At 44.2% G+C, this 15,983-nt stretch overlaps 1 protein-coding gene and 1 pseudogene across 1 annotated transcript in view; both read right to left on the bottom strand.

Moving 5' to 3' along the window:
- Window positions 1-825, bottom strand: part of LOC102481726 (histone H2A.V pseudogene) — a 1,467-nt pseudogene extending 642 nt beyond the window's left edge.
- CFAP52 (cilia and flagella associated protein 52) overlaps window positions 1-15,983 on the bottom strand; it is a 92,478-nt gene that overhangs the window by 64,153 nt on the left and 12,342 nt on the right. The window contains 4 exon segments of the mRNA XM_006156404.3: window positions 5,096-5,212; window positions 6,619-6,718; window positions 11,701-11,774; window positions 11,776-11,833. Coding sequence (XP_006156466.1) covers window positions 5,096-5,212; window positions 6,619-6,718; window positions 11,701-11,774; window positions 11,776-11,833 — 349 coding nt within the window.

Genomic DNA, 15,983 nt, shown 5'->3' with positions numbered 1-15,983 from the left:
TACACGCGGCCGGTCCAAGGACTCGAACAGCGTGGTCAGCCATGTGGGATCAAGTGCCTTAATTGGTTGACCCCCAATTCGCTTTTTTAATTTTTTTAAAGAATTATTTATTTATTTGTTTGTTTTGAGAGGTTTTTGCTATAGTGTTCGTGCACTCGCCAGAAAGACAGAGAGACAGAGAGACAGAAAGCGAGAAATCACCCCCCAGGGGGGATGGTCACGCCGCAATCCCTTCTCCTCCATTCTCCTCTCGGGATCTTAGGCACGCACGCACACGCGCCGGGCGTGAGTTTTAAGCCACCGGGTTCGGGACGCAAACCACGGTTGACTACGTGGGAGTCCAGCGACATAGCCATTATGCTAACTGCTGGTCCCCAATAATTTTTTTTTTTTAAAAAAAAAGAAGAAAATTTAAGTCCAACCTATCAATTCTTTCTTTCATGGATCATGCCTTTGGTACTGTATTTAAAAAGATATCACTGGGACTAGCAGTTAGCATAAAGGCTATGTCGCTGGACTCCCACGTAGTCGACCACGGTTCGAGTACCGGACCCAGTGGCTTAAACTCACGCCAGGCACGTGTGTGTGCGTGCCTAAGATCCTGAGAGGAGAATGGAAGAGAAGAGATTGCGGTGTGGCCATCCCCCCTGGGGGGTGATTTCTCGCTTTCTGTCTCTCTGTCTGTCTGGCAAGCACATGTGCCCTATAGCAAAAACCTCTCCAAAAAAAGAAAAAGAAAAGATATCTCTAAACTTTAGATCATCTAAATTTTCTCCTATGTCGTCTTCTAGGAGTTTATATTTTACGTTTAGGTCTTTGATTCATCTTGAGGTAATTTTTGTGAAGGGTGTAAGATCTATATCTACATTCACTTTTGTTTGTTTGTTTGCATATGTATGTCCAGTTGTTTCAGAAACATTTATCGAAAAGATGACCTTTTCTCCATTGCATGGCCTCTGCTCCCTTGTCCAAGGTCACTTGCTGAATATATGTGGGTCTAGTCCAAGACTTTCTATCCTATGCAGTTGACCTACATATTCATCTGCTGTCTCACCAGCACCACCCTGTCCTGGTGGCTGCAGCTTTTGAGTAAATCTTAGTGTCACTCTTTCAACGTTGTTCTTCTTCAATATTCTGTTGGCTATTCTGTGTCTTTTGCTTCTTCATATAAAAGTTAGAATTGGTTTTTCCATAACTACAAAATAACTTTCTGGGATTTTGATAGACATTATATTGAATCCACAGATCAAATTGAGAAGAACTGTTACCTTGGCAACATTGAGTCTTCCTATCCAGAACTCTCTTACTTATGTAGTTCTTTGGGGGCCAACCACACAGCCTAGTGGTTAAGGGAGCTGGATCCCACATGGCCAAACACGGTTTGAATCCTGGCTCCAGGATCTTTAAAAACACCCCAGGCCCATATGTGTGCATGCCCAAAATCCCAGCAGGATGGAGAAATGGAGGAGAAGGGATTGCAACATGACCCATTGGGGAGGTGCTTCCCCCCACCCTTTTATCTCTCTCTGTCTAGTGAGTACACACACTCTGTGGCAATTTAAATAAATAGTATGTAGTTCTTTGATTGGCTCCATCAGAGTTCTGTGGTTTTGCTGTACAGATCGTGGTCAATATGTACTGTTGAAATTCTTAGCATTGTCATCATCCTCTTCTTCATTTTAGTGTATGATGCCTAATAAGTCCATGTTAAACCACTCCAGTCCAGTATCTAACCATAGAACAAACATCTAAGTAGAATTTCAAAATAGGTAACTGTCCAAGCTCACTTGACATTCAAACCAAACATGTTCAGGAATCTCTTTATCCCACTAGCATCATTTTCTTTTCATCCATATAAAATGTGTCTTGGAAATATTGCTTTGTAGAATTTACCACCAGAACTGAATGGTTAGGACTAAGAGCACCCATAGCAGCCCTAAGTGCCAAAGGAACACTAAAACAACCAATGTCTTTTCCCAGGAGGCATTTATTGGGACCAGCAGATGGCGTAATGGTTATATCGCTGGACTCCCATGTAGTAGACTGCAGTTTAAGTCCCGGATCTGGCGGCTTAAAACTCACACCAGGTGCGTGTGCATGCGTGCCTAAAATCCTGAGAGGAGAAGGGCTTGGGCCATGGCCATCACCCTGGGGGTGGGGGGTGATTTTTTGTTTTCTGTCTCTCTGGCAAGTACACCCTCTAGCAAAAACCTCTCTAAAAAAAAAAAAAAAGAAAGAAGAATTAAAAAGAGGTATTTATCAATAGTTTTCAGGTGTTGGGAAGACAAAACTACACAGACCATTAGGTCCAAGTACTATTCTGTGGAGCCTTTGGGCAAGTCTCCAGATTGGGAACTATCAGAGCTTCAAGTCTAGCCCTCTCTTAACCTGATCCACTTTGATTTTATCTGTTTAATATGTTGGAATTCTGTTCCTGGAATACTGTGTTGTTGGAAAAGTCATGACATTATTTTTCTGTGCAAAAATGCATCACGACTTTTCCGACAACCCAGAAATTTGAAACACATTGATGTAAGCTACATACAGACAGATCTCCTGTGGGATTATTTCTGATCTTCTCTATCCAATGAACAGTCTTCAGAAAATTCGTGAAAAATGCATATTAAAAAAAAAAACTATACATGGATTTCAAAAATTTTGCACCAAAATAAACTTTTACTCTAACTTCATTTTTCCCTGAACTTTTCTAAATAAACTTTTACTCTAACTTCATTTTTCTCTGAACTTTCTTCTTTCTTTCTAAGAGAGATTTTTGCTTTAGGGCACGTGTGCTCACCAGAGAAAGAAAGTGAGAAATGACCCTCCAGGAGAGATCGTCATGCCACAATCCCTTCTCCTCCATTCTCCTTTCAGGATTTTGGGCACACACGTGCACGTTCCTAACATGAGGCTTATGCCACCAGGTCCAGGACTCAAACCATAGTTGACCACATGGGAGTCCAGTGACTTAACTCTTTCACCATCTGCTGGTCCCTCCATGAGCTTTTTTTTTTTTTTTTTTTTTGAGAGAGAGATATTTTTGCTATAGGGTGCGTGCGCTCGCCAGACAGACAGAGACATAGAGATAGAAAGCGAGAAATCACCCCCTGGGGGGATGGTCACGCCGCAATCCCTTCTCTTCCATTCTCCTCTCGGGATATTGGGCACGCACGCACACATGCCCGGAGTGAGTTTTAAGCCACTGGGTCCGGGACGCGAACTGCGTTTGACTACGTGGGAGTCCAGCGACATAGCCATTACGCTAACTGCTGGTTCCCTCCATGAGCTTTTCAAAGCACATCATGTTATAGCTGTTCCCCATTTGTATGGATCTCCTTATAAGCTTGAAAACTAAATGATTATACGATTAAGAAAACTCTGACATTTCCTCAAGCACATGGTGCAATATTTCAAAATTTCTTGAGAATATATCTGCTAAGCGAAAAAGTATCTAAGCTTAGTTATGACCATCTGCTCCGTTATCAGAAATGAGAAATGCAGGTGCAGAACCTAACACAAGCTTTCATAGTCAGTGTAGCAGAAACAGTCCTGGTAACTTCCTGGGGGGCTGGAAATAGCAGCATTTATTATATAAAATTATCGTTTGCTGGTCAGCATTTTATTTTGGTTTAAATATCAAAGTCTCTCACTAAATTGTTAACTAGAATTGTTAGAAATTCTGTGAGGGGCCAGCAGGTGGCATGGTGCTTACAGTGCTGGATTCCCACATGGCCGACCACGGTTTGAGTACTGGACCTGGTGGCTTGAAAATCATGCCAGAAGTGTGTGCGTGTGCATGCTCAAAATCTCAGGAGAATGGAGGAGAAGGGATTCTGATGCGGCCATCCACCCTGAGGGGTGATTTCTCACTTCCCCACCCCCCGCTTTCTCTGAAAAGTGCACAAACCTTATGGCAAATACCTTTAAAAAAAGGGAATTTTGTAAATATAAATAATCAACTATTTCTAGGTCTTATTCATGACTTAACATCAGGAAGCTAAATTCTAAGACACATTAGAATAGGAAAAAAATATATATATATACATATTGTCTGTTGTTAATTATGTGAAAGAGAAAGGGAGAACCTCCCCTGCCCCAGTGGGGGTGTGGTCATGACACAATAATTTTCATTGATTTCTCTTTCTCATCAGGAAGAATACACAACCAGCATGTTTTTGCTGCTGGAGCTGGGATTCGAAATGCAGTCGGCCCTGTGGGATGTAGCTTTGATTTTTTTTTTTTTTTTATTGGGAGAGGTTTTTGTTATAGGGCATGTGCACTCGCCAGAAAGACAGAGACAGAGAGACAGAAAGCGAGAAATCACCCCCCAGGGGGGATGGCTACGTCACAATCCCTTCTCCTCCATTCTCCTCTCGGGATCTTGGGCATGCGCACATGTCCGGCGTGAACTTAAGACCCCAGGTCTGGGACTCAAACTGTGGTTGACTACATGGGAGTCCAGCGACATAGTCATTCCACTAACTGCTGGTCCCTGGATCCAGCTTTCTATAAACAACACTTAATTGTTATGTGGCAGAGCTAGTCCAAAATATATTACAACAACTGGGCCGGAATCAGTATAGCTCCCAATCACAAAGCAATAGGTCCTGTGAAAAAGGGTGTGGTTCTGATTTGCTAATTAAGGATACCTTAGGGTGTCTTTACCAACACTATGAGCCAGGACAGTGAACTGTGCAAATTCATGTATGACCTTGGGTTCTTCACAGACTTTTTCTTTTTCTTTTTTTTTAGGAGAGGTTTTTGCTATAGGGCGTATGCACTTGCCGGAAAGACAGAGAGAGACAGAAAGCAAGAATCCCCCCCCCAGGGGGAATGGCCACGCCACAATCCCTGCTCCTCCATTCTCCTCTCGGGATCTTGGGCATGCACACACATATGCCTGGTGTGAGTTTAAGCCACTGGATCTGGGACTTGAACCGCAGTCGACTACATGGGAGTCCAGTGACATAGCCATTATGCTAACTGCTGGTCCCTCAGCCCTTTTCTTTTTAACACTGGCTCTTAACAAAGTCTGTGTTGCCAGGGAAGGGAAGAAAATGGCAGGACAGAAAAGACCTTGACGGTCTTTACTCACCAAACTGAACTTGTCCTTTGCAGGCCCTGTGTCTACCAGCAGTTTAGACTTGGGGTTCAGTTTTAGAATGTCTCCAGTTGTGGTGCCAAGGTAGAAAAAGCTATCATCGTTAGCCATCTAGGGAAGACAGAAAAAGAGACATAAAGACCAGGGTTTCCTCGGCAAGGCCCATGAACCTTTGATGGACAGGGTGAGCCTTCTCTTTAACCTCAGGAAGATTTATGAAGACACTCAGGGCTACTTCTATTGCCCCAGACCCAAAGATGGGGAGAAGAATCAGGGCCTAACGTAGAACTGGAGGAAACATTAAACTCCCATTAGCCCACATGTTGCACTTGGAGCTATCCGGGTCTGACGTTCCGTGCACATCCCGCCAGGTCACTCCTGAGGCACCCCAAAGGGCTCCAAGGATAAAGGTGTGCTTCTCCATGCCTTTGCTTTCCCTTACATTTTCTTTCTTTTTTTTTTTCTTCATCTGTGAGATGGTGCATAAGGTTACCAGAGAGAGACAGAGAGAGAAGGAAAAAGCATCTCTCAGTGGGGCATGGTCACACCACAATCCCTTCCCATCCATTTCTTCTACTGAGATTTTGGGCATGCACACACATGTGCCTGGTGTGTTTTTCAAGCCAGGATTTGAACCATGATTAGCCAGGTAGGTTCTGGCTCCCTTAACCACTAGGCCATGGGGCTGGCCCATATCTGATATTTTCTGAAGTCTATATTCATAAAATGACTATACATTAAATAAGTGAAATAAGTTAATGGAAAATGGTAATATAGGTATGAATATGTGAACCAACATTAAAAACATATTAATAGGCTCAGCCTGGTGGCACAGTGGGTCGCAAATTGAACTGCAGTGCTGGAAGTCACACAGCCACCAAGAGTTCAGATCCCCAGGCTGGCCTGAAAACATGCCAGGCAGGCACGTACCCAAGATCTAGAAGAGCTGGAGGGCTAGAGAAAGGGGATCGCAGGGTGATGAGACCCCTTGAGGGTGCTTCTCTCTCCCTCTCTCTCTCTTTCTCTGTCTCTCTTTCTCTCAAGTGTGCACACAAGCACACTTTATTATAAATAAAAATAAGTTTAAAAACATGTTAATAATTTGTCTTTATGGAAAAGACTGCATTTCAACACTGAATTTCATCGTCAGAAACCTTAGAAGTAGAAGTGGCAGAAGTTTCCTCAGTGGCATGGGAACACGCTGTGGGCTCTGAGTGCACCCTGGCTACATGCTCCCCTCCAGGAGAGGCAGGCGCTGGGGGTCTGGTGAGAGCCCAGATCCCCATGAAACAAGACCTACCCCTGCTCCGTGTCTAGGTTGCTTCTTTCCGACTCCTGACAGGAGCTCTGGAAGTGAGTCTCTCCCTCACCTGTGCTTCCTCTCAGTGTCCCAGATCGGATGCCCGCACCACAGCTTTCCACCCTCAGCCCAACACACAGACACAGGCACCTCTTGGTCAGTACTGTTACAAGAATATGTGTTCATAGTTTCTTGAAATGACACTTAAAGTACTTACTGCAATGCCCATGACTATTCTTTTCATTTGTCCCGTCTGGCACTCAGTCGGCCAGATTTTTCTATTTGGGAGGTCCAATTCCCACACTCGAATTGTCCCGCTATTGGAAAAAATAAAATAAAAAATCGCAATCAAATGGATACCATTTGTGATGTAACCACTTCATCTCTTCTCTGTCTCTGCAGTCTCTGAAGGGAGAACTACACACTTCGGAGGGTGTGCTCAGGCCTCTGCTCTACTTACATTCTTTCACTCAGCCCTCATGACAGCTCAAAAAAGTAAGATTTTTTTTTTTTGAGAGAGATTTTTTCTATAGGGTGCATGTGCTTGTCAAAGAGACAGAGACAGAAAATGAGAAATAACAGCCCCCAGTTGCGAGGGATGGCCATGCCACAATCCCTTCTCCTCTATTCTCCTTTGGGGATTTGGGGCACATGTGCGTATACACCTGGCATGAGTTTTAAACCACCAGGTCTGAGTCTCTAACTACAGTCTACTTGGTGGAAGTCCAGGAATGTAACCATTATGCCATCTGCAGATCCTGAGTAAGTTTTTTTATAATCGATTTATTTTTTTTTAAGAATGATTTATTTTATTTACTGTTATTATTATTTTTAAATTTACTGTAAGGCATGGGTGCACACCACAGAGAGGGGGAAAGTGAGAAAGCAAACTATCAGTTCTGGGACTTGAACCACAGTCAGCCATGTGGGAGTCCAGCCCCTTAACAACCACACCACTTGCCGGCCCCTGTGAAGTAAGTTTTATGCTTTCCAGATGAGAAATGCAGAGCATGTACACAGCAGAGCAGGGACTGACACTCAGTTCACTCTCACTTCCAAGTATATACCTGCCCGCTCCCCTGCAAACGTGCAAACAAGCAGGGAGATGAATTCAGAGTGGCCCAGAGGTTGTTAAGTTTGTCCCTTTTTTTTTTTTTAAGTTTTGCCATAGGGCATGTGTGCTCACCAGAGATAGAAAGAGAGAGAGAGAGAGAGAGAAATCATACACATACATACACGCATGCACACACCCTGGGGGGATGGCCATGCTGCAATTCCTTCTCCTCCATTCTCCAGTCAAGATTTTGGGCCTGCATGCACATGTCCCTGGCATGTTTTCTAAGTCACTAGGTCTAAGATTCAAACCACACAGTCAGCCACTTTAAGCTCTGTGTCACCTGCTGGCCCAAGTTTGTTTCTTTCTCTTCTCTTTCTCTCTCTTTTCCTCTCTCCCTCCTCCTTTCCTTTTAATGAGCAAGTTAAACTCGTATATATTTATGATGTACAATATGATGTTTGGCTACATGTGTACATTACGGTTGAATCAAGCTATTAAGCACATGCATCACCTCACATACCTACCTTTTATTGTATGTACTGAAAACACTTCATTCCAATTCTCTTAGCAATTTCCAAACGTGCGATCCACTGTGGTATAACTGTCATCACCACGATGTATACAACCTGAGTGTCCGTCAGTCGAGGAGCGCATAAAGAGAACGTGGTGTACGTGTACACAATAGAACGCTGTTCAGCCTTAAAGAAGGCAATTCTGTCATTTGTTTTTTTGCTTTTTGTTTTTGTTTTTTGTTTCTGTTTTTTTTTTTTTTTTTTTTTTTTTGAGAGGTTTTTGCTATAGGGTGCGTGCACTCTCTGCAAAGACAGAGAGAGACAGAGATAAAAAGTGAGAAATCACCCCCCAGGGGGGATGGCCATGCCGCAATCCCTTCTCCTCCATTCTCCTCTTGGGATCTTGGGCACGCATGCACGCACACGCGCCCGATGTGAGTTTAAGCCACCGGGTCTGGGGCTCAAACCGTGGTCGACTACATGGGAGTCTAGCAATATAGCCAATACGCTAGCTGCTGGTCCTGTGTCATTTGTAACAGCATGGAAAAACGTGGAGGTTGTAATAGTAAGTGAAATAAATCAGGCACAGAAAGATAAATACGGCACAATCTCATACAGGGAGTGTTAGTTCATGTTCAAAAAAAAAAATGAACTCATGAAACAGGCAGTAAAATGGTGATCGCCAGGAGCTTCGGCATATAGACAATAGGAGATGTTTATCAAACGGTACCGGACATTAGTTAGATAGGAGGAATAATCTGCTTCTTTCAAGATACTGAGTTGTATGGAGAAATTTTAAAGGGAAATAGTTCAGTACAGAGGCCTGTCTCCAAGGAAGGATGAATGCAACTAAGCAAATTAAACAGTTACCACCTAACACAGGACTTGATATATGGTTGGTATTTCATTATTGTATGTTAAGCCGATCTGAATTAAGAATTAAATAAGAATATCAAGGTCAACATCATAGTTCAAGATGTCAAAGACTTTGGCCAATCTCTCATGGCAAGACAAAAGTGAACTAAAAAGTACAGTTCATGGGGCCGGCAGGTGGCATGGCGGATAAGGTGCTGGACTCCCACATGGCTGACCGTGGTTTGAGCTCCAGATCTGGTGGCTTGCTCTCTCACTTTCTCTTTCTCTCTGTCTCTCTCAGGTCAAATTTAAAAAATAATAATAATAATAAATAAAGTTAAATAAATAAATAAATAAATCTTTTTAAAAAGAAGTGAAGCTCAGATTTTCTTTTCTTTTTTTTTGCCTCCAGAGTTATATACATAGTGAGGGTTCAATAAATATTTGAATGTACTTTCTCAATTAAAATAAAAGAGAGAGCACTTTTCCATGTCCTTCCTGGTAGATTTCTTTCAGATGCTGAAATATTAGAGTTTGTAGGCTCTCTCAAGGGGCAATAGAATGTAAAACACGGCATCGGGACTGTGATGGACAACCCAGGGTATGTAGGTGGCATAGCAGAAATCTTAAGGACGTTAATTTTAATGTGGAATGTCACGTAGAATTGAAACCAACTGACAGTATGTATTGTCCTTCAACATTTTTTTCCAGTATAAAATTCAAGATTTGATTTCTGGGAAAAAGCTGTCCACAGACATCAGAATGGACCAATACCTGTTGCTAAAGCAGCCCTTTAAGGGCAAGAAGCCCACATAAAACAAAGGCTTAGTCCAAATGCTCTGCAAACTTCAGGGAGGACGAAGCGCTCATGTACACACCAGGGGCCTCTGAAGACAGGGTAGTTGTGGCCAGCTACTCAAGCATTAGAACACGGTCCTGATAAGACCTGCAGGTGGTGTGGTAGTTAAGGTGCTGAATCTCACATAGCTGCCTCGGCGATTTGAGACTCAGCAGCTTGAAAAACATGCAGGGCACATGTGTGTGCATGCCCCAAATCCTGAGAGGAGAATGGAGGAGAAGGGACTGTGGTGTGGCCATCCGCTCTGGGGGATGATTTCTCTCTTTGCCTCTCTTTCTGTGTCTCTCCAGCAAACACATTCATCCCCTGGCAAAAACACTAAAACAAAAAAACAAAACAAACAAAAAAACAAAACAAAACAACCCATTTGATAGAAGTTGGTTTTCATGTTAACTAGTTTCCTTTCTCTCGATGACTGCTCCCTCATAATTAGCCATGGAACAAACGCATGCCTCCTATCACAAGGTGGGAACAGAAAACAACACAGAGGTCGAGCAGCCTCGATTCTTTACTCTGGCTAGAAAACCAACAATGGGTACCTTTCACAGAAGGGAGCTCACAGATGAGCTAGAAAGGATGGCTCAACATACCTCAACTACACGTGCAGATTTCTCAGCTTTGGGCTCAGTGGGTGGTGTGGTGGTTAAGGTGCTGGACTCTCACATGGCCGATGGTGGTTCGAATTCTGGACCTGGAGGCTTGAAATTCATGCTGGATGTATGTGTGTGCCCAAATCCACCAGGAAGAGAACGGAGGAGAAGGGAATGCTGCGTAGTCTTCCCCCCTGGGGGGGTGATTTCTCACTTTCTGTCTCTCTGTTTCTCTCTGTCTTTCTGGCAAGCACACACACCCTATAGCAAAAACTTCTCCAAAAACAAAACAAAACCAAAAAGAATTATGCTAGATTTGTGTTACAGTCTTGTGGTGTGTCCTGTTGTATGCTGACACTTACCTAATGTATGCTTTTTGTAGGCCTAGACAACACTATCATAGTGTGGTGTCATGTGATATCTATTGAAAAACACAGACCCTATGGAGCCACAGCACACCACAGACATCTGCCTTGAAGCTCCTCACTTATCAAACAATTTGCTTACCAACCAACCTGGTTACGGGCTTGGAACTTGGTCGTTATGCCTGTATGCATTTTTCATTAACTTTTTAGGGACTCCCCTCATAGTCCAAACATTCAAAACTTCCATTTGCATGGATCCCATTGGTAAACTACCACCTCATGAGATCTAAATCGAGAGAGGATGATAAGGAACTCCAACCAGAACACGGATCTGTGCAATCGTGCAAATGACTTTGTGAGTGTACACTGGAGATGATGTGTTTGCGAACAAGAACCCGAGATGAATTCAGCAGGTAAATACCATCCTGTCAGTAAGACCCACGAATTTCCAAATAGCTACCTGTAAAATCCTTCAGCTACAAAGGTCTTATTTTTCAATTGCCAGAGGGTATGTATGCTTGCAAAGGAGAGGGAGAAAGGAAGAGAGAGAGAGAGAGAGAGAGAGAACCTCCCACTAGCGTATGTTCACACCACAATCCTTTCTCCCCCATTCCTCCATCCTGTCAGGATTTGGGGCACCCATGTACGTGCACCCAACATGTACGTCAAGCTGTGTGGTTTGGGATTCGAACTGCAGTGGCTACTTGAGATCTGGTTCCCTCTGCACAGAGCTTAACCACTTCACTATGGGGTTGCGCCTTAAAAGGTCTTATTGTTATGATGATTATTTTAATTCACCAGAGAGAGAGAGGGGGGGGGAGTGAGAAAGCAAGCTGCCAGGTTCAGGCATCGAACCATGGTTGGCCACGTGGGAGTCCAACACCTTAAACCATTACACCACACTTAAAAGGTTTTTAATGACTACAAAGCCCGGAAAATGATAAGGTAAGGTATTTGTCCAGGACTAAAGACATGTTCCCCCAGCTCGGAACGACCACGTTTTCTACACAGGAAAACAGAGTCATGTAGAAGCTCGGGAAGCTCTGACCGCAGACACGTACTTCCCAGCCGTCACGAACATCTCATCCCGGCACCTGGAGAAAACAATGGCGGGGGGATTTCCGACATTGAGGGCAGCCAGCCGCTGGGCTGCCGCAGATGGCTTCTCTTTTGGCTATACTCCAGACCACCACGCTGCAGAGACAAGATGGACAGGAAAAAAAAAAAAATCAGGGAAAAGCAGGCTTTCAAAATAATAAACAACTGTTTCAGTGGTTCTAGAAAGAAAAACAAAAACAAAAACCAAAAAACAAAACACGTTACTTACAAGAGAACAAAAAGGTGACACTAAGCACCCAGTCATCCCTTCAATCACACTGGCTAATAGAAGACAAATAGGTGACACTTAAAAAGTTCTGAAGGAAAATGTGTATGAGGCTAGAAACCAACAGGCTCGTTAATCAAGTCTGATGCTAAAATAAAGGTATTTTTAGACTTACAAGGCCTAAAAGTTTACCACCTATTTATTTCATGTAAAAATATTCCTTGGGGAACTATTCCAGCAAAAAGGAAAAAAAAAAAAAGTGAGTGAAATGAAGAGGATGCCAGAAGGCAGTGTTCTCAAACTAGAACACGCATCTGAATCGGAATCAGAATGATGGAAACAGAGGCAGCTAGGTCAGGTCCCACCCTGGAGTTTCTGAGTCAGCAGGTCTGGGGTGGAGCCCGGAATTTGCTTTTCTCACAGTCCCAGGGTGCTGCGGATGTTGCTTTGAGAAGTGCTACTTTAGGGTTACATGGCCTCCTTTCTGGGTGCAGCCATACAACTTAGTCCTAAGACTAACAGTGTTTGGAGAGTTGTACCGGATGTGCTGGGGAGGCGGGGCTATGCTAAATGTTTGAATCAAAGTATTTAAAGGAAAAGACTACAGGGTCAGCCCATGGTGTGGTGGTGAAGGCAGCTGGATCGCACATGGCTGACCTCCCAGTTCGAGTCCCAGAATGGAGGCGTGAGAAGCACACCGGGTGCATGTGTGTGGGTGCCCAAAGTCCCAAAAGGAGAAATGGAGGAGAAGGGATGTGGCATGACCATCTCCCTTGGGAAGTACTTTGTCACTTTCACTCTGTCTCTCTGTCTCTCTCTGGGGAGAGCATGCATTTTCTAGCAAATTTTTTAAAAACAAATAAATAAATGTAAGGAAAGGGAGAGAAGCAGATGGCGTGGCGGTGAATGTATTGGCTCCCACATGGCAAGCTGCATGGTTTGGTTCTGACCCGGCAGCTTGAAAATTGTGCTGGGCATGTGTGTGTGTGTGTGTGTGCCCAAAATCCCAAGAGGAGAATGGAGGAGAAGGGATTGCAGTTGGTCATCCTCCCCGGGAAGTGAGTTCTCACTTTCCTTCTTGCTCTCACTCCCTTCTTCCCTGTCTCTCTCTGGCTACAATAGCAAAAACTAAACAAATGAAAAATAATAATAACTTGGGATCCTTTGGCATAATAGAGCAACACAGTTTCTTTATAAACCATGGCCAGATATAGCCCCAATTTTTCTTTCTCCCTCCATCCCTCCCTTCCATCCTTTTTAAAAAATTTTTGCTATAGGGCATGAGCTCTCGCCAGGGACAGAAAACAAGAAATTACTTCCTGGTGGAGTGACCACACCACATTCCCTTCTCCTCCCTTCTCCTCTGAAGATTTTGGGCACACACAAACCCAGCGTGAGTTTCAAGCTGTTGGGACCAGGACTCAAACTATGATCAGTCATGTAGGAGTCCGGCGCCTTAACCACTACACCATTTGCTGGCCCCTGTCCTTACTTTTTTAACTTGCCAAAGAGAGTACATGCACGCCCCCTGCCACCATCCCTTCTGCTCCGTCTCTCCCTTCCTTTAGGGTTTTGGGCATGCATGCTTCTCAAGTGGCCAGGTCCAGGACTCAAACCATATGGTCAGCCATGTGGGATCCAGCTGCCTTAACCACCACATCACAGGCTGGCCCTAGCCTTAATTTTTTAAAAGAGGGCTAACAATTTTTGAATAAATAAAGGGCACTGACATAGATAGAAAGTGGCTAAAGGAATTCCAGCTCATCTGTACAAAGAAATATCATGTAGTTCTATTGCAGAGAATGAGCTACACGTCTATGTGTACGTAAATAGAAGAGGCCTTTGGTATAACGTCAGTCCAGAAGCAGGCTGCTTCCCAATATGGACGGCGGGGTAAAGTAATGCAGAAGTGTTTCACACATCGGTTACCAAACAGAAGAGATATGTACAAATTGTAGAATGTCCACTCCAACTGGCAGCTTCCCTCCCATGTCTCCTCCTCTCTGTAGAAGCCAGGTGGCTCGGGTCCAGTAGACCCCTCCCATGTGCTCTGGGTTGACCCTTGATTATCCAAAGCCATTTGGCAGAACCCCATCTTCCTCACCATAGTGACCATTCAGGGATGGACATGTGCATTTCTTTTCTAATACATCAAGGTTCCTTTGTCTTTGTCTTTTGACTTCTCAACATTTCCTAATTTTCTTTCTTTCTTTCTTTCTTTTTGGAGAGGTTTTTGTTATAGGGCATGTGCACTTGCCAGAAAGACAGAGAGAGACAGAGAGACAGAAAGCAAGAAATCACCCCCCATGGGGGATGACCACGCTGCAATCCTTTCTCCTCCATTTTCCTCTCGGGATCTTGGGCACGCACGCACATGCACCCAGTGTGAGTTTAAGCCACCAGGTCCAGGACTCAAACTGCAGTCGACTACGTGGGAGTCCAGTGACATAGTCATTACGCTAACTGCTGGTCCCAACATTTCCTAATTTTCTGCAAGTAAATTTTCCATAGTCTAAAATTTGGCTTAAAACCGCAGAGGAGATGAACGGTTTTGTCAGGCTAACCTTGGTGAAGAGGCCATTTTTCTGCCCCAAGGCTTAGACTCTGGCAGGGGTTACTGCTGAGAGCAGCCTAATGGCCAAGCTCCAAAAACGTGGAGGGGAAGATCCCAGGCATCAGCATTTTCAGTCTTCTCAGGTTATTCCAATGTGCACTCAAGGTTGAGAATAACTGTTTTAATTGAGCTAAGAATATTAACAAATTTCTGGAGACATTTCTCATCAAAAATAGTCAATTGGGGATGGCCAGGGAAGATGTGAATACCTAACAAACAAATACTAAAGGAGAAATCTCATGAAAATTTCTTTAATATCTATCTATCTATACATATATATATATATATATATTTACACACACATGTGTGTATACATATGTGTATACATACACATATATGTGTATACATACACATATGTATACACACATGCACACATTATTATGTATGGGATAGTTCTTTTTAGGGGTGGAGGGCAAAGAGGAGTTGGAGGCAGGAGAGAGAGCGAAGGAAAGTCAGAAAGCAAGCCACCAGGTCTGGGATTCGAACTGTGGTCAGGCATGTAGGAGTTCAGCACCCTCAACCACCACGCCACCTGCTGGCCCTCCCCCAAAAATATATTTTATTGCCAGAAGGCATGTGCACTCTCTAAAGAAAGACGGAGATAGATAGAGAGGGAGGAAGCATTCCCGATAGGGTGTGGTCATGCCGCAATCCCTTATCCTCCATCTTCCCCCTCCTATCAGGATTTTGGGTACATGTACATATGTGCATGACATGTTTTTCAAGTCACTGGGTCCAGAACTCGAACTCCTCACTAGGCCATGGGGGCTCCAGCCACCTTAATCACCACACCACTGGCGGTCCCATCTAATACAATGCTTTCGAATGCACTCTCCCACCTCGAATTTTATTTCTCAGTGTTCTCTACCCATCAAACCTGACTGTGAAGTCACTCCAGAGCAAAGATCATATCCTGACAGGGCAAGATTACATGTCACCTCTCTGGACCACACAGTGCACAACGGTGATGCAACTGAAACCCCATAGTAAGGTACTGGGCTGGGCCAGTCAGTGGCGTAGTGGTGAAGGTGACAGGATCCCATAGAGACGATTGTGTGGTGCAAATCCCAGAGCTAGTGGCTTGAAAACCACATTGGGCTCATGTGCACATGTGCCCAAGATCCTGAGAAGAGAATGGAGGAGAAGGGATTACACCCTACCCCCAGGGGGTGCGTTCTCCCTTTCTGTCTCTCTTTGTCTGTCTCTGGTGAGTGCACACGCTCGCTAGCAAATTAAATTTAAAAAGGAAGGTCCTGGGTTTGCTTTGGAGCCTCCTCCCTCTGTATGCTGGCACATGTGCGCACGCCCATGATCCAGGCTGGGCTGGCGGGGGGGTGGGGTTGTGAAAGAGCCGAGCCTATTGCTGTGACTTTCTGTCTCTCTCTCATGGAAGAAATAAATAAACT

This window comes from Tupaia chinensis, unplaced genomic scaffold (assembly GCF_000334495.1).
Source record: "Tupaia chinensis unplaced genomic scaffold, TupChi_1.0 Scaffold000493_1, whole genome shotgun sequence".
NCBI classification, from domain to species: domain Eukaryota; kingdom Metazoa; phylum Chordata; class Mammalia; order Scandentia; family Tupaiidae; genus Tupaia; species Tupaia belangeri.
This window is presented reverse-complemented; position numbering and strand designations above follow the sequence as displayed.